This window comes from Schistocerca gregaria, chromosome 1 (genome assembly GCF_023897955.1).
Source record: "Schistocerca gregaria isolate iqSchGreg1 chromosome 1, iqSchGreg1.2, whole genome shotgun sequence".
NCBI lineage: Eukaryota > Metazoa > Arthropoda > Insecta > Orthoptera > Acrididae > Schistocerca > Schistocerca gregaria.
The window spans coordinates 356,983,670-357,004,254 of NC_064920.1; the positions used below are offsets into that span (position 1 = coordinate 356,983,670).

The following is a 20,585-nucleotide window of genomic DNA, read 5'->3' on the forward strand; positions in this document are numbered from 1 at the left end:
CTTCATTAGCTTGTATGTAAGACATTCACACTGCTAGTGCTCTGGTGTCACTGATATTCATCAGTAAAATAATGATCTGCAGGTTCTTGTTTGCAGATATAAGCCCTTGTTAACTGACAAATAGCTGCTAGACAACAGCACAAACATTTCGACTGAAACTACAAGTTTACTGTGACAAATCAAAATTTATTTTTCTTCCCACAACACGTTTGCAACTTCTATCATCAGGTGGATTTATGTCAATTAATAAGATACCTATGTGTTGTTTGTGAGATTTCTGGGTGACCTGTGGCACAATAGAAGACAAAAACAAAAACACTGTTTTAGTACAATATTTTTGCAATCTAAAGGGTATTTTCAATTTATATGATTGTTCATCGTTGCAACCAGAAACTACAAGAAATCTTTTGGACTTGTATTAAAACCTTTATTTGGTTTTTATCTGCTGCTACCACAGGTTAAACGAACTCCGTACCAGTACACAATACATACGTGTCTTATTGAGATATATCCTCCCGATGATAGAGGTTCACGTCTAAAATGCGTAATGGAGACAAAAATAAGTTGTGACTGGTTATAGTAAACTTGTAGTTTCAATTGGTATTCATAACTCTAGCTGGAACCTAAGCGAAAGAAACAGTACAATAATTTGTTAAAAATGAGCTGTTAAAAATTGATAACAATGCCACTGGGTAGTCTATGTTAACATTGAAAGCACACTGTTCTTGTAAAGATTGAAACAACCTTCCTTATTAAGATAGATTACATGCTGAAAGTATATAACCTGTGGTCACTGAGAGCGATTGTTAATATCTGTTTACACATTTTATTTATATGTAAACAATATTTACGTTTCAGAAGGATTGATATACATCGTAACTTTAGTTCCACGTTTTCAGAGCTGACCTTTCATTAAAAAAAATAGAAGTACGAGTATATCATAAGCATTTTGGTAGCGTCCAAAAAAGGAAAACGAATTATACCGAATGGTCAGTACGTTCAAAAGAAAAAAAAGGGGGGGGGGGGACTTGCCAGATTGATTGGAAGATTGTGGTAAAGCTGTTAAGAAGTTAACGACTGCATCTGTTAAGTTCCGAGAAAATATTGAGGAAAAGAGATCAAAAACGTTCTCATAATTAATATACGTGCTCTTTTGCAGACTTTTCTTATTACTGACTACAGTAACTACTGTTCTTAACACCTGATTACCGTTTAGCGTTCTAAGTATGCTGGCAACATTTTCTGAAATATTTCGTTTATATGGATCCCTGTTTTTCATAATACTTTATTTTTCGTATCTATGTGAAAGCTGTTAATGAATTGGTTGCGAGAATCCGGTAATCACTGTCAGAAAGTGACCATTTATTTTTCTACTTTTGCTACCTACCGCTAGATGGCTGTTGTGTTTGTCGTTGGTTTGTCTTCACTAGTACTCTTTGTTCCGGCACAGTTTTTGGTCTATATATAACCAAATATTTCTGGAATGATTTGTTAATCGGCCAGTTTATAGTTTTCATCTTATATTAAAATGTATAGTATATTTTAAATTACTCATTGTTCTGAAATATTGTGTGCTTTTGTGTTATATATATCGTAAACGACTCCGTTGGTTAGTCCTGTTCCGCCCTGTGACCCCCTCTTATTCATCGAGGAATCCGACGAGAAGTGGAGGATTGGAATAGTGTGTAGATTGAGTGTGTAGTAAGAGGGGCGTAGTTGTTAAGGGTATTTTTTACAAACCGTAAGTCTCAAATTGATGTATCTTTTAATTAGAATAGAATTGGAAGGTTAAGATTTGTATACATATTGTTTCTCAGGCAAAGAATTGTGGAAATACGGTATGACGCATTGAAGGAGTGCCATCCCGTAAATCGCCATTTTGCCGAGTTTACCGGTGGTGTGTCCGATGTTTGCGTAATTTTAATAAGCGACTTCCACTCTCAAATTTTATTATCTAATTATGTATGTGTGCTTCTCGTAAGCGAGAATGTTGTCAGTGAATATGCACGCGTTATCAAATAAGCACCGAGACTTCACGTGATTCGTTTTCTTCGACCTTCACTTGTTTAAAGACGATTACTAAGAGCATTTAATGAGTGTTGCATTTGAAATTTATTAATGGCAGTGTAGTAAAGTTTTTTTAAATTTCCTTTGCTGTAAGTATATTCACAGCGTCACGTAAGTCTGCAAGTGGAAAAATGACATTCAGTTGCATGTTTCTACGTTGTAAGATTTCAGGCTGTTATGTGGTTTGGGATGGAGGGAGGGAAGGAGGTCGACTATTCCGACGCTCGTATAAAATTAAAGACTCTGCCCGTGGTCATATTTGTCCAACTTATCAACTGATAACAGCTCTGTGAAATTTGTTACCTAGTATCGGCTAGTACAGGTTTTAGTGGAATAAAGAGAAATTGGTATTTGCAATGGAAAAATTTGCTCTTGTCCACTAATGGAATTCCTTTTTGCATGTTTAACTGCTCAGTGTCTAACAGCTGAGGAATTGTCACTGTTAAACAGAAATTCCGTTTTTAAGTGGTTTTAGGACAGCAACAAGGAGTTATGTCCCACTGCCTGTACACTCTTGTAAATGTTGTCATTTCTTGAGGGGGGGGGGGTGAGATGACAGTGATTAATTCCTCTTAATGGTTGTAAAGTTGTGAAATAGTTATTCAGGCAGAAGTACTTAGCATTTTTGTAAGTTTCTGTTTGTGAAGGATACTTCATTTTAGATGGTTGTAACAAAAATTGTGTATACTGTTTTTGGGAACTCTGTATGTGTGGAGAGTTTGTCACCTGTTTCGGTTGGGGCAAGTGGGTTGCCCATGATAAATCAGTTTGATAGTGCCAGGTTAGTGAAAGTGTTTGTCAGGTTATCTGCCTTTGAGTAATTTTAAGTGTGTGGTTTTATTGTGTAGTCTGACAGTTTGTTTCGGGGAAACACAAATTTTTCAAGTAGCTGCTGCAGAGATTGATGTGCACTAGCAAGATATGACAATTTGTCTATGAAATTTGCATGAGATTTAGTTGTGGAATATCTGGCACAGGAGTTTAAAAATTGTCACAAACTTTGGTTTAAGGTGTCTGCTTGTAATAACTTTGGGAACTGCCTCAAAGTTAAATCTTAAAGTCTATATGGGATAGAGGTAAGTTTCAGAATGTGGGTTAGGTGATTTAGTCTGGCTGTAAGTACTTGGGTAAATTTTTTAAAGTATTTTGTCACTGGAGAAATTAGGTTTACTTTAGGTTAGTGTTGATATAATTTAAAAACTGATTTGAGTAATCTCTTAATACAGATAGAAGCTAGAGTAATCTTCTAAAACTGGCACACAAGATAGTAGCTATAAAATGTTGCTGCATTTAAAATTATAAAGAATCTGTTTGAATTTATGCTGGAGATTTCAGTCAACTTAGTTCACTTACTGCTTCTAATGAATATAGATGGTGGTACATGGTGGGTGTGTGTGTGTGTGTGTGTGTGTGTGTGTGTGTGTGTGTGTGTGTGTGTGTGTGTGTGTGTGCGCACACACTGCAAGGTATTGGTGGGCCCATTGAGTGTCTTACTCCGTTGTGTATTCTTAGACTGAAATTTGTCTTGTGTGCGTATTTCTTTCTGGTCCATTTAATCAGACTGCATGTCCACCCTGCATTGACACGCAAGTCGCCAAAGGGGCGTCAAGACTTGCAGCAGGTGAACGATCTACCTGACAGGAGGCCCTAGCCACATGAAATGTCATTTCTTTTGACTGCATGATATCTAGGTGTATTTGTGTATGGGGAATAAGATGCTAAGTTTCCAACTGGCCATTTCTGAGTTAAGTGCGTAAGGAAGTTAATTTTGTGCAATGCTCTTGGGCAATCTAAAACATACCTGTACCATGATGTGCTTTTCTCAGGATCGTCATGTATTGACTGTTTAGTTATTTCGGTGGTAACACAAAGATTTTTTTCCTCGTTCCTCTACTTCTCAAAATTTAGGGCTGGAGGCCTGTTCTGTCTTCAGTTCCCTCTCAAAATTTTCTGTTTTGACCAACTTTCCTCTGAATGTGTATTGTGAAGTCATCTTTCATTCTTTATTCCATTTGTTCCAGATGTCCTTTTTACTTTTTCTGTTCTATCATTTACTGCAAAAATACTCAATTTTCTGGTGTTTTCATTAGGAATATTGTTCAGCTTACTCAAACCTTTGCCCACTCAGAATTTTTCAGTTGTCTGAACATTGCTAAAATGTTTGCTATTTCTAACCCAGGCTTCACTGGCACAGGTATCAGCTGGCCACAATGGCAGAGCGGTTCTAGGTGCTTCAGTCCGGAACCATGCGACTGCTACGGTCACAGGTTCGAATTCTGCCTCGGGCATGGATGTGTGTGATGTCCTTAAGATAGTTAGGTTTAAGTAGTTCTAAGTCTAGAGGACTGACAACCTCAGATGTTAAGCCTCATAGTGCTCAGAGCCATTTTTAGAACAGGTACCACAGCCACCATCTAACACAATATTTGTTTCTTTGTGTATTTTAATGTTGTGTGTAGTCACATAGGCTTTGATGCCCAGTCTTATCTTGGTAATTGAAGTGATGAACTTGTTCCAAAATCTGATCTTCTAACTGCTGAATTTGGGTAGATTTGTCAATTAAGAAGTGATTGGTTGTGATTATACACCCAGTTAACGGTGAAGTAGGGGAGGGGGGGGGGGGAGGGATAGGAGGAGGATCATGGAAAAGTTGCGTACTAGCTAAGTATAGAGACTAGATCTGTACCTCAGCTCATTTTGCATTGATTAGCAGACTGCTTAAAGTTAAACCATTGTTGTCTCAGAATGGCCAGTAATTTTATTTTTTTATGGGTAAAACTTAAAACGAAACTTGTGCAGTTCGAAGTATTCCTGACTTTTTTTAAAAACAGATCCTTTGTGGGACTGAGACCTTTCTGCAGGTCACAAAGGCTCCCGTGTACCCTTGGTGTAAACAGAGGGAAAATTGGTGGAAACAGATACTTACTAACAGTGGATGGTTAGCATTAGTTTCAGGTAGAATTGTTTATTCGTAAAATTTAAGTTGGCTAAACATCTACAGAAGTAGTTAATCCTGATGGTAACATTAGGAGTGTGGTATATTGTAACCTGTTACAAACTCCAGACTTCTAGAGGGGAGTGTGTACATAACATTTTGAATAGGAATCCATCTCGGGGAAACAGTAAATGACAGTACAGTGTGTAAATTATAGGTGCGAGCATCTGTAAATGTATGAATATACAAGATGATTCTGTGATGTTAGATTTCTAGGATGTGTCAATTTGAGGTAAGAAACAAGTCGAAAATTCAAAGAGAAAGCAGTTCTAATCCCTCTGATAGTGGGAATGTAGGCTGGTACTGTTGTTGCAAAGATTGTGTGGTAAGAGGTAGTAAGGAGGATAACAAAGTAGTCCAGTGAACATCGGCTTTAAAATGCATGCACTTCATCTTTGCTACTTGGAAACCCATCGCTATTAGAGTGCTCATCATTCCGAAGGTATGCATTTGAGCCCATGTGGAAGATTGTAGTACCACCCCCGGAAGTTGCCTATATTATAGTATAACCAACAGCAGTACCAGTAAACATATTTTACTAGCTAGTTTCTGGTATAGGGACCCTTATCTCAAATTGATGGACGTATCCTCCTTCATTGTACACAATTTGCTACATCACAGAATCAGCATGCGTATAAATAACATTCATAAGTGCTGCACCTATAACTTTAACACTATGTAGTGTTATTAGACTAAGTTTCTGTACATTGTTAATATTCAAAATATTATGTACAGACTCCTCTCTACAAGGCCTAAAAGTTTGTAGTGGGAATTGCTGAACACCCTTTAGATGTGTAGCTCTTTAAAGCTAAAACTACTAATTCTTTAGAAGTTATCAGCCTTGGACTTCATTAAACATCCTTTCGTAATTTGTGTGGGTGGGAGGTAAAGCCATATATTTCACAAGTTTTTTTTTTTGTTGGAAGAAGTCTTGGTGATAGGAGCACAGTGCTTATCTCGTACCACACGTGAGCACTAGTCAACTGAGAACTGTGATTAACTTGTCTCTAATCGAGTAATGTTTTTCACTATAAAACTATTCTTCACTAGCTGAGCTGCTAAATTCAGTGTTAAATGCAGGAACACCAGTCATTCTTTATTGGAAGCACTGTCTTAATGATCTAATACAGGATAGACTGAGTTTGTGTGTTTAGATTATCCAAAGATGCACACAAGATACCTAGTGGCAACCACCTCAACCAAGAATGACAGCCAGGCTACAAATGTACGACTGTATCGTCTTTAGTGGCAGAATGTATTGGCACTGGAAAGAATGTGAAGCTTTAGTTTTTTGAAGGCCTATTCTTGTCAGAGTATACCCAACTCAGGATATTAAGTTTGACAAAATAATAAAAATGAGAACTAACAGTTTATGTGAAAGGCTTGGTATAGTGATTTAAATTGCAGTGACCGGTTGCACACATAAAGTAACATCAGTTTTTGATGAGTTACTGTCCAGTAAAGTATTTTTCTTGTGATACGATCATGCAATCATCATACCCTGGTATGAAGGGTGAATAATGTAACTTTGCATTACATAATTACAGTTGCTAGTTTGCAATTCTCAGAAATGCTGTTCTGTATGAACAAGTGGTAAATATGTTAAATGTGTGTTAAAGCTATAGTTGCCTAAGTTGTGATGAGTAGGTTAAAGTCTTGGAATGTGGCATTGCAGCAGAATATAATTCTGCTTGGAATTGGATTTCCAGACTTCAGCTACATGAGCACTGTATTACTGGATTGACACACCCATATATTGTTTTGTTAAGGTAAAGTGAAGGCTGTTTGAACACTAGTGCTACGCTGGGCATGATTTTAATTGAATTGGTACACGCCTAAGAGCTTGAACTAACCCACCCAGTTAATAGAGGTACTAAGTTTAATGTGAATCCAAGACAGTGCAACTCTTGGTAAACAGACATTACCAGAGATGAAAGGAGTAATGAGTGACACCACCTGTAAAATGTGAGATCTTAGTCCTGTCATGTGATATTGAGCATCATTGTATGGCTTTGACAGCTCATGTGGGAGATTGTTAACCAAGGCAGCATGGTCATCACATTGTTCTGAAATTCAGTTTACAAAAATTTCAAAGGTCCATTGTGGATTTCAAATGGACAGCATGTATTATCTTTGGGGCAGCTTGTTTTGTGAAGTTTCCAGTAGCTTACTTTTTACATCAGATTACATCTTTCACACTTGCCATTTTGTGATAAAAATGTCGTCGTCCTTGAAACTGTGGTTCTCTGTGAAGACTTGAAGTTCTTATCGCTGTTCTATGATTGTCAACTAAAACTGTGTGCTGGCAGTTAACAGTTCCTTTGTACTTAAAGTGACATTAAATTTATACATAATGTAAGTACATCCACTGTAAATGCAGTACTTAAGCTGCAAAACATCACATTCATCCTCAACACAAAGGAGAGGATTTGGGTAACATTTGTGATAAGTAGGTAACAGGCAGCAGATATTACTTTCAGAATTAAATTTTTTTAGAACAGTCCATTCTTACTCATTGTGCTCTTGTTTAGTTTGAAAATGGAATATAATTTTGCTCTTGTTTTGGAAAATGGAACAAAAGTAGTATTTTGTGATGTAATCATAAAGTATGGCTTGTAAAGTTCATTGGAGAAATTCTTTAGTATTTCCTTAAGTTGAAAGAAAGTCCAGAGGCTGAGTTTCCTGTGATCAAGTTTCAAACTTTGATGCTGAAGATGTCAGAATTGTTTTGGTTAGAATATATGAAACAATTCAGAGTATCTCATTCTAGTTTTTGCACCAAATGTCATTACATATGTATCTCTGTGGTTAGATACCATTATTAGGCTACTCTTGATACAATTGGCAAGTTGTCATTGTACTTTCAGCTGTTAGGGTAAATATAACTATAGAATTAGTGTTACCTGATAATTTTACTTAGGTTGACATGACTTGCACAAAGATCAATTCCAATAAATGCTGGTGTGGTTCGTATAAAACAATCGGTGAATATTGTCTTCTTTGTAAAACGAGATCATATTTTGGAGGCTGTATAAAAGTAGTGGTCCATTTGATTTTTTATAGTTTTAAGAATCTTAGTCTCACTTATAACTTCATTAAATATTTGAAAATGCAGTCACCATTGTGCAAATGTCAAGACAAGGCTGTCGTAAAGACAAGTTTCTTACAGTCCAGTGTGGTCAGCAAAATTGCACTGTTCCAATATATACTAAACATAAGGCTATAAAAAATCACTTGACCCAAAACCTACCTGGGGAGGGGAAGTGTACTATGCTCTAGCCTGGTCTGTAAATTCAAATTCCATGACATTGAGTAAATTTGAAAAAGTAGTAAAGTAATAATACTAATCATGAAAGCTAATGGGGTAGCTTCCATTACTCACAGAAGAGGGAGTCTCAATTTTTGTGTGTGTGTGTGTGTGTGTGTGTGTGTGTGTGTGTGTGTGTGTGTGTGTGTGTGTGTGTGTGTGTGTGACAGACCTAACGTTTGTTCCGCGTCGATTGGGCGCTGCAGGTCAATGAGTGTGTAATGATGCATTTTTGTGTAGCGCGCTGATAATTGCGTAAGTTGGCAGTATTGATCGGCGCGTAGATGGGAGGGGCGCTCTGGTCGGTGGAGCCGCCTGGCGGGAGTGCGCAACGCGACGGGCGCGCCCGATCGATCCGGCGCAGTTCACGCGTAGGGCGAGAGCTCCCGGGCAGCGGCGCTCAGCTCTTCAGTAGTGTTCTACGCCACTCGGTGTCGCGACCAGTCCCAGGCTAGGCTGCAAGACCGGGTGGACAAATGTAGGCTGTTGTGTTGTGTGAACGGTCGTTGGTTACTTAGTGGATTCAAGTGCCTGTGATATCCAGTATTAAGACTTTCTCGCAACGTCATTGCGAATTTTCGTTCAGTAAGTTTTTTCAGAACATGCTTTGAAAGAGATTATCGAATAATGGTACCGCGTTGTCTCAGTCCACTATTGCACACTAAGCGTTTGTAGTGCGGTTGTCGTTTAGCTGAACTGCATGTTTGGAACAAAATGCTTGTAGCTTAAGACACCGTAGCCATCCTGCTCTGGTTTCAGCTAATGCATTACTTTCTATCCAGCAGTCCGATAAACCCACCCTACACAAATGTCTGTGGACAAAGAGGAGTTGGTTCAGCGAGCGAAGCTTGCCGAGCAGGCCGAGCGGTACGATGACATGGCCGCTGCGATGAAGGCCGTTACGGAGACAGGCGTCGAGCTCTCCAACGAGGAAAGGAACCTTCTATCGGTCGCCTACAAGAATGTTGTGGGTGCCCGGCGTTCGTCATGGCGAGTTATATCGTCAATTGAACAGAAGACGGAAGGTTCAGAAAGGAAGCAGCAGATGGCAAAGGAGTACAGAGAAAAGGTCGAGAAGGAATTGAGAGAAATCTGCTACGACGTTCTCGTAAGTACAGCCTTTCATTTACTTATCCATACTATTTTGAAACTTTACAGTCCTGTCTTACGTTGAGCTTATGAAAGGATAGCTTAATGCTGCAGCTAAAAATGCTCTTGCCGTTTGTTGGCTCTAGAAGTTATGAAATACTGAGTCAGGTTGACGTAATTGTCATCAGAAAGGTAAGTTAAGCTTGACTGTTCAGTTGATGATAAACTGTAAAGATTTGCGAGGGAATTGATTAAGTTAAAGTATTGGAAAAGTTTTAACAGATTTTTATCTGATAACGGTCTAATGACAAACCCAGAGAATTGTTCCCATAACGTAATGCATTTCCTCCGTAGGTTTCGCGTGCGGTTCCTTATTTGTCTCGGCGCGTGTCGGTCGCACGTTGCGGATGACGTAAGCGGCGATGGCGAAACAGGGTGAGGTATTCAGGCTGCGTCACTTGTTTCCTCTGGTTCCTTCACTTGTATCAACAGTGACGCCATGGGCGGTAAAGGAATTTCTACAGCGTCCGTGCGCGACAAATGCCCCTAGAGGTTCTTAAAAATGTCGACTTTCGTGTGTCGAAAATACTGCCTGTTGGTGGCGCAGAGGCAGTAGTTTCCCTTCTTGGTTTTTTGTTGGGTAAAACATTTCGTCCTTAAATGCGTGGAAATGACTGACTTCTAATATGCTTCAAACTCTTTATCTTCTGGCGGGAAATCTTTAATTGTAGAAATGGTTTCTATGTCTAAAAGACAAGAAATTGTGCGCACTTGAAATTTTAGACCTTCTAACCTGGCCCACGCTTCTTAGCTAAGTCAGTGCACGGTACGTCTCTGACGAGTCTTTGGCAGTGAGAGGCACTCTCCAGGATTAGATGTACTCTGACGTCATCATCTGGGAATAAGCTCCGACCGGGAGAGGTTGCTGTGAGCTTGGCTCTGCTTCAGCTTTTTCTTTTCACTAGCTTCGGAAAAATAAGAGGCAAATCGGCTAAACACTTCCTTTCCTTCCGTCTACTAAGTTCAATACGGAGCTTGAGAAGAGTCCAGTTTAAAGATTGTCCCGTCACTTCACCAGCATTTTCGTTTCTTTGTGGAAAATTAGTTTTACAGGGCAGAGTTTTCGACCAATTTTGCGAATGAAGAGAAATGCTCTCGAAAATTGCAGTTTTGATAGTGCAACAATGTGAAAACGCAATGCCGATAGTGGTGAGGTAGACAACATAGATTCGTATTGCTATAGTTAAATCTTTATTCCGTCGGTACAGTCTGGAGGAACCTAATTCAGTGTTCAGGTGCATGAAGTTACGTCTAGGCAGGAGGTGCTAGGTATATTGTACTAACCGCTCAAAGGGTTTTGGCAAGTACTTACGTTTAATGGGCGTTGTCAGTCTACTTGGGCAAACGATCGTTAAAATTCTTGGTCCGTAGTCATGTAATTGCTGAAATTTGGGATGGTTTCCTCGTCGCGGCCATAACTACTTGTTTCGCTTCACCCATATCAGTGATGTAATCAGCTTGCATTTAGATCTGTCGCTATGGGCGTAGAAGCAAATAAGCCTACAGACAATGGATTACGAAGAAAATTTTGTGCTTGCTACGGTATGCTAAGTTCACGGTCGACGCGGCTGAGGTTTGATATGCTTAGTAATAGCAAAAATGTGTGCGTCGGTTAACTGCAGGAAGATTGGCAATCTGTCACGAAGCAGTGACACATCTCGCGTGATCATGGTTACGTTAATTATTTTTGTGCGCCGCGGAAATATCTTACCTAATCTGAAATAATTTATCCTTTTCCGGTGGTAGTGCTTATCAAAACGTATTTGCATGTCTGAATCGCTCTACGAACCGCCATAGCTTTTTGCGCTGGTATAGCCATTGTTAAAACTTACGTTTTACCTGCACGCTTTGGGTGCGCCGCTTCACCTGTCATTGAATGCTTGAATAACGTAACTGTCCTGAGGTAGATAAGACTTAAAAGGTACAAATATGGCTACCATCCAAATAACATTGGGAATGTCTTGCAGAAAATTTTGCTTCTTTATACGTTTGGGAAAAGTCACTGCACGGACTCGTCGTAACGTTTAAGTGGGACTTCAAAGTAGGTGGAGCCTCTCCATCCCCAGGTGAACATTACGCCTTAGGTGAACGCCAAAATTGTGTAAATAAGTTATAATCTATAGTTTCGGGGAAATATTTCATCTTCGAACTTCGCCACTCTGTCGTTACATTTAGTCACATAAGACTGCCTTTGACAGTAAAGTGCATAACTAGTGACTATGTATATTGGCTGCTTTCGTTGAGGTGTGATGTAAATCGCCACCTTTCTATTATCTAACCCGAAAAATTATAACGCATACATGTACGAATATGCAGTATAAATTGTTCCAGTGAACCTGCCTCAATATTCTTGGTTGCAAATGGGCAGTGATAGAACGGTCTATCCAGAATCGGCTTGTTCAAATGACGCTAAAGACCATCCGCATCGGTGAGGTGTGGGGGGGGGGGGGGTGGTTTGCTGCATTCCAGACAGTTATCACCAGATTGCGTTAATTTCCCATGTTCGGCTTGCCTTTCATCAGCAATCAGTGAAGACTTCATTACAGAGAACAAGCATTTAGTACAATGGGTAACTCACCTCTGTAAGATTCCTTCCGAGCTTACAGGTGCCATCCGTACAGATTATTTACGGGTAAGTACATGGTAAAATTCTACGGAGGTGGCAAATGATTGACTTGATATGACATGACGTAAAGAGTGATTTAAGTTGCGTGTCAGCGTAGGTGTTTATTCATTGTCACCGTGCTGCTGACAGGAGTGATTTGTGGGTACAACGCACGTTTCGTTCATCTTCAGCAGATAAGTTTATCGATCTTTGTGAACAAATACCTGGTACCATGCAGCCTTTGGGTACTGTTTTAGGCGTTTACTTAATATCTAGAACTAATTTTTGTGTTCTATTGAAAGAGCAATTTGGCTGTTAATCACGCCCTGGAAATGCGTGCATTGACCTGTTAACTACGCATTAGTAGTATGCTGTTAAGGAAACATCTCGCCAGTTTCGGCCTTAGTGTCACTGTTAGTGCCTTACTTTTGAAACGTCGTGCAGAATTAACGGAGTTGACGACAGGTGGAAATTAATTCCCGAATTTTATAAAGTAAAAGCGCACTGATGTTTTAGACAATGGACTGAATATAGCGTAAACTAACCTGTTATATTTCACTTGCAAAACAAATCTTAAAATCGTAAAACATTCTACATATTCTTCTGGGACTTTCAACCCGGAGGGTTCAAGGACGCGACGACGGCCAATCCGTGAAAACACGAGACATGTGTAGTAGACTGTACATCGGAAGTATGTCAGATGAGTGTTAACGCAGAAACGTGAGGCAACGACGCTGTGACAGGGTGTGCCGCGTGCAGTGGGCTGTCGCTGAGTCACCAGCACTGTTGCCAGGTGCCACCTGGGCGACAGCCGGCGCTGCATTCCGTTGTGCCGTAGCCATACCAGCTGTGACTCGCGTACCGCAACAAGCAGTCTCAGCTCATTCATTCAGCCCTATTAAATTGATGTATCTATTTTCTTGGTCCTACCAACGGCGGATGAAGTTGGCGCAACAGATCGCCCAGCAGTCGTGCGCATTGTCAAGAGATGTGACAAATTTACATCCTTGTTCAGTGGGAATGATTTACTTTGTTTAGGTAATATTTAATTTTGCGTCGTTACGTTAGTGTGTAGAGCATAAAATTGCAATTTTACTTGTATTAAGTTGGTACGATTCAGTTAGCTCACTAGCTTCTGGTGTAAGTTTTACTTCTACCTCATGAGTGTTTGTATTTCATCCATAGGAAAAATTCTAGTAACATTGCCTGTGCTTACTGCCCACAACAGACTTGTAAACTTATTTCTTTTACAGGGCCTGTTAGATAAGTACCTTATTCCAAAAGCAAGTAATGCTGAAAGCAAAGTATTTTACCTGAAGATGAAGGGAGATTATTACAGGTACCTTGCAGAAGTTGCCACAGGAGAAAACAGGAATAGTAAGTAATACTTTCTTGAGGAATATGAAAGACATAAAATTATTGGAGCAGTAGTTAAGGCACATTTATAAGATTTTATATTTTGGAGGAGTCTTTCTTGGTCCTTTTATGGTTAATTGATTTCTGCAAAGTTTAGTCTTCACAATTTTCTGTAGTGATAAAAGGTTAGTTTAAAAGACTGGAATACAAGGTGAACAGACATGATGCATTGTCACAGTTCAATTTCATTTGTAAACATGTTGAGAGTTCTCACTGCATGTTGAGAATTTGTAACTATCATATACTGTAAAAAAAAAAATTGCACCAGCTTTGAGTTGGACTTTTAGGTAGTAATAAAGGGACATATTTGTAAGGGAACAAAATTAAGATTTAGGCACCACCTGCTTTCCTTTGAAAACATTTTAAGCATATGCAGTTTGTACAGTTCTTGGAAAATCACCTTTACAGCTAAGGTATAGTTCTGAGGAAACTGTTTCATAAGCCTATTTTCATTTTGCTCCAATCATTTCTCAACATTACTTTAAACAAGTGTTGTCATAGTTTCACCAGTTAATATATGCTTTTTCATTGTACTTCTGTAATGTCTAACTTCTCCCAGATAATTGAGCATTACCACCTGCGTAGTAGCCACAGTGAATAAGACTTAAAACCGGACAAGTGTTTGTCACATACTTGTCAACATTTTTACAAATTTTATTTCCAGCAGAACCAAGAAGTTTTGATGACTTTCACAATGGAATTGTCAAAAATTGACATAACAAATTAAATATTCTTTTAAATTTGATATGGATTACTTCCCTTTGATAAGTGGAAAACTATTTCTTGCAGCTGTTGTGGATGACTCTCAAAAGGCATACCAGGATGCCTTTGAAATCAGCAAGGCCAAAATGCAGCCTACCCATCCAATCAGGCTGGGGCTGGCACTCAACTTTTCCGTGTTTTACTATGAAATCTTAAATTCGCCAGACAAAGCGTGTCAGTTGGCGAAACAGGTTGGTTTCTTTGACTTTAGGTGACGGACTTTCTTCTAGGTTGAAGGCAGTGCTGATGGCAGACTGGTTGCTTAGTTTCATGTTACAAAACTACTTAAATGTGTGAGAAAAGTTAACAAAATTGCTGACCGACACAGTTCAGGGAAAATAAACTGCATCTAATCGCACATTTAAGTAAGTTTAATTTCCCGTGTGGTATCTTCGAAAAGTAATGGTCAAATGTTTTCTTTTGCCTTTTTATTAGCGGTAGTGGATGATTCGCAGAAAGCGTATCAAGAAGCATTTGATATTGCAAAGTCAAAAATGCAGCCAACCCATCCAATACGTTTGGGCTTAGCACTAAATTTCTCCGTATTCTATTATGAAATTATCAATTCTCCAGCGAGAGCGTGTCATCTTGCAAAACAGGTAGGCCCAAGACTGGGTTACGGAGGTTCCCATTTGTGTTAAGAGTTGCTGATACCTCTTAACTAATGTAATCAGCATGCCCTATCATGACTCCAACGCTAACATATTGTGTGTTATGAAATAATTGTCTGGCCCTTCCATGATTTGCATGTTATCTGAATTACTCCTTGAGTTGTGGAGTTTACTAAAATGTATTTGATAGTGGAATGAAAATATAATGGATGTTAGTGAACAAAATATTGTGTAGACAAAACCTTAAAGTAGCAAACCAGTCTGCACAGCAGTGTTGCACTAATGTTTTGAATCAATTTACATAAAATTACTGGTGTTACACATTGTCTAATGTTACAAACTTTCTATAGTTCAATAACAAATAATTTTTCATATAGTGTAATTGGATAGATGAACTGCTCTAGTGGTGACAAGAAAATGCAAATAGTTTTTGTATTAGTATAACCTTTCTGCTGTTGCTGCTTGATGCATAGTTAATCTATGCAGTTGCTTTATAAACGTCAAGTTGTCACTAATGTGTCCTGTTTAATATTTACCTTCATCAAAAATAGTTATGCCGCTTCATGTGGCCAACTAAATACTAACAGTTTCCAACAAATTGGCAAGGATTATTCCGTTCTAAATACAAAGCAGTACAAGTGATGTCAGTAAATGACAGCCTTGTAGTCCAAATACATTGTTGCAATGTTTTGTTAAATTTTGTATGCATAATAGCCTTCTGACCATTACAGTATCGCTTACTATATCTTCATGAAATTGTTTGTAAATAATTCACAGCATAGGTTTTACATGTCTTAATAACAATTAAATTTTGCACCATAATGACCTTACTACAGCTGTGGTTCTAAGGTTTAGAAATGGTGCACATAAAAATAGTGGAATCAACAGCCTTCTTTAATACTGAAATGAGGGTTCGCTTTTCACTTACAGTTTAAATGATCATGTTACATGTAAAAGAAATTTTAAGTTGTTTTACTAATAACAATCTTTCGAACAGGCGTTCGACGATGCCATAGCTGAACTGGATACGCTAAACGAAGACAGCTACAAAGACTCTACCCTCATAATGCAGCTGCTGAGGGACAACCTCACTCTGTGGACCTCGGACACGCAAGGGGATGGGGATGAACCTCAAGAAGGGGGTGATAACTGATCTGGCCCTCCGCGAGAACCGTCAAATCCCTGTTCCAAGTAACTGTATTGAAATCCTTCCTATCTTCGTACCTGCTTCCATTCCAGTCCTTCCCAAATCCTGATCCTTTACCCTTCGATTTTGGTCAAATCGGTATATTATTATAAGGAAACATTCACACATCTACACGTGCAAACACAGTCTTCAGTCTACAAAGAAAAGGTTCGTTCACCTTTACAAGAATTTTGAACAAGCCTTTCAGTATGTGGCTTCCCTCTGTTTCTGAAAGAAATGCTAGTGCAGCATGCGAATGGTTTTAAGAAATCTACCTGAGTTGTGTTCCTAGCTGAACATGACATCAGAGCATAGTATCTTGCAGTAATAAAATTTTGGTTTCTCATAGGCTACATTATGTATGTTTGGAGTTGTGTTTTTGAAATATTTATTGTGGAAAAGTGCAGAAGATTAAATTTGCTGCAAGGACACTTAACATTGATGTAGAAAAGTGCATATTAGTTGTGGAAACTGATTTCATTCCAGAAGCAAAGTAACCCACAAAAATACTGTAAGAGTGCAGTTGTAATTTGTATGTAATTTTTGTCTTGTCAGATTTGTCATGGCATTTTTTCTCTTTCTCATGCTGTGGAGAGACTCACAATGTTTTATTATTGCATTGAAACAATCCATTTAACAAGCCAAATTACTGAAAAATCAATGTGCGAAATAAAAATCATAAAATAAAATTGCAGCCTATTATTTATACTAGAATGTAAGGTATAAACTACATCACTTTTTATAAAATGCCTTTTTAAAAAATAGCCATCTGTTCATAAAATTAAAAACATTAAGTTACAATAAAAATTAAATTTATCTGCCAATATCAGTTTTGTCACTTTTTTAAATTGTTTATATTTAATTTGTTCTTGTGAGAACTTAAATAAAACGGAGGTGTTAACAAGTTATTGCCTTCATTTCAGTTTAGACAAGATGTTACATAATCTTGACCAACAGTTTTGAATGATAGTTTGCCATTGGAATTCATAGTTTGGCTTCAGAGATTGCTACTTTACTGCCTGCCCTCTTCAAGAAATTTTAATTTAAAAGTAAATTTTGCAGTAAATTGCTTACTATCTACGTGGACAACATTTCAAAACAGGAGTGTGAATGGATAGCTTAAATATTTGATTATGCAACACTTAGAAAGTTTGCTTAAATACATGTAATTGTAAGAGACAATGCACCATAACATTGCTGGTTGTAATGCTTGTTTCTCCTCCTGTTAAAGTGTGCATTCCCTGGAAAGTAGGAGAGAAGTGACTAAGACCTGCTAGCCTTGTGCAGATTTTTTGGTGGGCTGCTTTAAAAACATGGCACTTGGATTTATTTTTTAATATGCTGAATGTGCCTTTTTAACTCCAGGGCCTAAAAGGTTTAGTTCTCATGTTTTGAGTTAAGCCTACAGTGCTGCAGGAAAATACAGCTATTATGGAAAGTGAATATAGGCTCAGATAAGTGAGGTACAAATTTGAGAAATAAGTTGCTGAGAAAGTTAACATATACTGTGACATTTTGCTTCCTATTTTTGCACAATGTAGATTTCATATTGCTTGTGTAAGTCATCTTGATGTGGATGTGTTCCCATTCTGAAGTCTTTGTTCCCATATATAAACATGTTTCATATGTTTTCAAAATTGCCCTACCTCCACCCAATTTTGCTTCAGTGTAACATATTGCTATGCATAGTAAATTGATGTTTATACTTCATAAATTAATACATTTCAAAGAGGTGGTGTTTGTAAATAAAAGTATAAAATTTAAAGAAGGTCCTTTTCTTATGAGAAACCTGTTCACCTGTAGTCTCCAGTTATTGGTACCAGGCAATCTGGGAAAAATGATAGCTTGACATTAAAAATGAAGTGTAAAATGTTTCACACTTGTAGATATGGGGTAAGTTAACACTAAGTTTACTATAAAAGGTAGAAAGTTGAATTGGAACACTTTCATAAATTTACTGCTGCAGTTTTCTGTGGAAGAGTGTAATGGTGTTCAGAGTACTTTCATACAAATTGGATTTGGAAACTTAGTGACCTTGGTGGAAAGTGCCCTTGTACAGTGGTTCTATGGAAGTACATAAATTACCAGAACTTTACAGGATGCATTAGTCTAATTATTTCTACAGGAAACTGGTATTTGGGTTTATGGGGTTTCTTACATGATAAACATTGTTTGGAATTGACTGAGCCTTTTCAGAATTTTGCATGAATGTTAAGTCACTTGTCTGGGAACCCCAGTTACTAATTTAGTGTTTGCACTGGTGTGAGCAGGATATTAATAATTTCTGCAGAACTTTAATATCAGTAAAATTATGAAACTTCCGCTCCTGTTAGGTCTCGGGCCAATATTTGCTATTATACATGTTACTCATCTCAACAGTGGAATGTTAAGTAATTGCACTGAAATTTGGACATGTCACTCCAGTACTGTTGGAGTTAAATTTCTGTTCACAATGCCTTTACATTGAGCACTGTTGTTGGGCAGGGGAAGAAGTGTTAACAGAAATTGTTTCGAGGCTGAAGTTACATCTTCCTTGTCAATAAGATCATTGTTTCCATCTTTCAACTTCCAGGATATCCAGTATCAGTTGACTTTGTTACTGAACATAATTTTGAAATTTCTTTTCTGAAGGAAACAAGGAATATGTTAATAATTATTTATGCAAAGTAAAAACTGAACAGAAATTTCTAATGTGAAGAATTTGAATTTGTTTAATGAAATATTGCTTTTCAAACCTCGTTTCTTTAGTCTGGTGCCTCTTAAGTAGCACTTTGTTGTGGAAGACATTTACTGGGTATAAATTCTGTGGTTAAGTCTTATAAAATCTCCCAAGAAAGAAGTACTTTTTAATTTCATTTCTGGAGATGAAATGTTCTATTCATTAACACTACACTGAAAACTTTTGCTACTCACTAACATTACTCTGAATAGATTGAATTGGTTTTAAGATGGTAGCAGCAGAACTTGACTCACAAAGGTGCATACTCATAATGACACTGGACTTCCAGATTATCAAAAGGGCAAACGTTTGGGTTGCATTGTCGATAAGGTGGTCTTCCTTGGCAGGCACTTTTTCATGTTCCGGCTAAGCTATGGCCAGTTCAGAGCACACAATACTGCTGATAACATGTGATGTAAAGGCAAACTAGGTTTTTTGGCATTTAAGGTGGAATTGTTTGTAGGTATAACTTGGAAAATCAGCTGCTGAGCTGTTGCAAGATGGTGCTCTTCAACATTGGCTTGTGATGTTTTAATGTGCAATGATCTGTGTATTGAAGTTCATCTAAATACATGGTGAGGCAGTGACAGGAGGACTAAATAATGGCAAAATTGGACGTGTAAACAAATTAGTGAAATTGCCAATAGTGTGTAGAATCTCCAATGGATGTTATTTCTTTGTGTGTTTATTATCTTTGGTTGATAGTTTTTGTGGGAAAACTTTAGATTTTAAGGTAAACTGGAAGAAAGGTGACCATCCTCCACCTGGCTATTTTATTTTTTACATGACCTCTTGTTATGCTAACAGAGGCTGCAAAATTTCTCAGCTGAATATGTATCATAGTACTACTGTATGTGGTGTTATGACAGTTGGAGTAAAGCTACAAAAAATGAAGCAATTGTATAGATGGCATGCGTGGGTGCCTCTTCACATCGGAATCTTCAAACCTCATCTCAGGACAATATTCAGTTTTTAACAAGTTGACGCTGGTGCTTAGAATTGTTTCTTGCTGTTGGGCAGTGCGTCTAGTAGAGCATTACTGCATATGGTGGCACCAAAGTAGAGGTTCACGCCTGATGCTGTGTACCAATTGTCTGCCACATCCTCCACTATGTTTAGCATAGTATTACGTATTGCACATTACATTTTCACAGAAGAGTTGAACAAGAAATTGGGTACCATAACTTCCATCTGAGGATACAATGTATTAGGGTGGAGCAAGTGGCTGCTGGTGGCCTTGTCATAAACGTGTTACGTATGTACCCCTCTAGAGAATGACGACATATAAAGTAATACTGTGTGCATCATTATGTAGAATAATTTATTTGGCCTACCACATGTCCTGTCTTGACCACTTGCAACAGTCGTACATAGGCCACGCCCCATAGGGCATAATTGAAACAGTTGGTTTGTATGTTACGGGAAAGAATTTCATACAGGAAAACTGTCATGGTAGGATGACAGTGGACAATGCAACAGCGTTTTGTGGCTGAAAATGAGGTATATTGCCAAAAAGATGTTTGATCCTTTGTCACCCATGACTACAGGAATTATTGCTGACATTTTATTTAAATGCACTTTAGTAATAGTGAGATAATGTTCTGTATGATAATGTGTAATAAGTAATCCATCAGATTCTTTTCTGAAAGTAAGTTGGTTTTATTCATGATTGCAATACACCATATTACCCACTCTTGGATACAAAGCATTACTTTCCAACACAATCTCTGTTCAGTGTGATACCCTTACATCACCTTACAGGGAGGAA

General features: G+C 38.2%; 1 protein-coding gene across 16 annotated transcripts; it reads left to right on the forward strand.

The window, feature by feature from the left end:
* Positions 1–1,400: 1,400 nt before the first annotated feature.
* On the forward strand, positions 1,401–17,866 carry LOC126345708 (14-3-3 protein zeta). Of its 16 annotated transcripts, none has more exons than XM_050002134.1 (5): positions 1,401–1,530; positions 9,152–9,477; positions 13,377–13,500; positions 14,329–14,492; positions 15,910–17,866. In XM_050002134.1, exons 2-5 carry the CDS (start codon positions 9,178–9,180, stop codon positions 16,063–16,065), a joined length of 744 nt encoding a protein of 247 aa, XP_049858091.1. In that variant the 5' UTR covers positions 1,401–1,530; positions 9,152–9,177; the 3' UTR covers positions 16,066–17,866. The 16 variants fall into 16 exon arrangements, with proteins under 16 accessions (XP_049858091.1, XP_049858090.1, XP_049858092.1 ...); XM_050002133.1 differs by having other exon boundaries at positions 1,412–1,530; positions 9,155–9,477; XM_050002135.1 differs by lacking the exon at positions 14,329–14,492 and adding an exon at positions 14,737–14,900 and having other exon boundaries at positions 1,444–1,530.
* The last annotated feature ends 2,719 nt before the right edge of the window (positions 17,867–20,585 follow it).

Bases quoted from the DNA above. Each gene is read 5' to 3' on its own strand.
- LOC126345708 (XM_050002134.1), top strand. From the start codon at position 9,178: ATGTCTGTGGACAAAGAGGAGTTGGTTCAGCGAGCGAAGCTTGCCGAG. The intron at 9,478-13,376 runs GTAAGTACAGCC...TTTCTTTTACAG, and splicing joins AAATCTGCTACGACGTTCTC to GGCCTGTTAGATAAGTACCT. The intron at 13,501-14,328 runs GTAAGTAATACT...TATTTCTTGCAG, and splicing joins CACAGGAGAAAACAGGAATA to CTGTTGTGGATGACTCTCAA.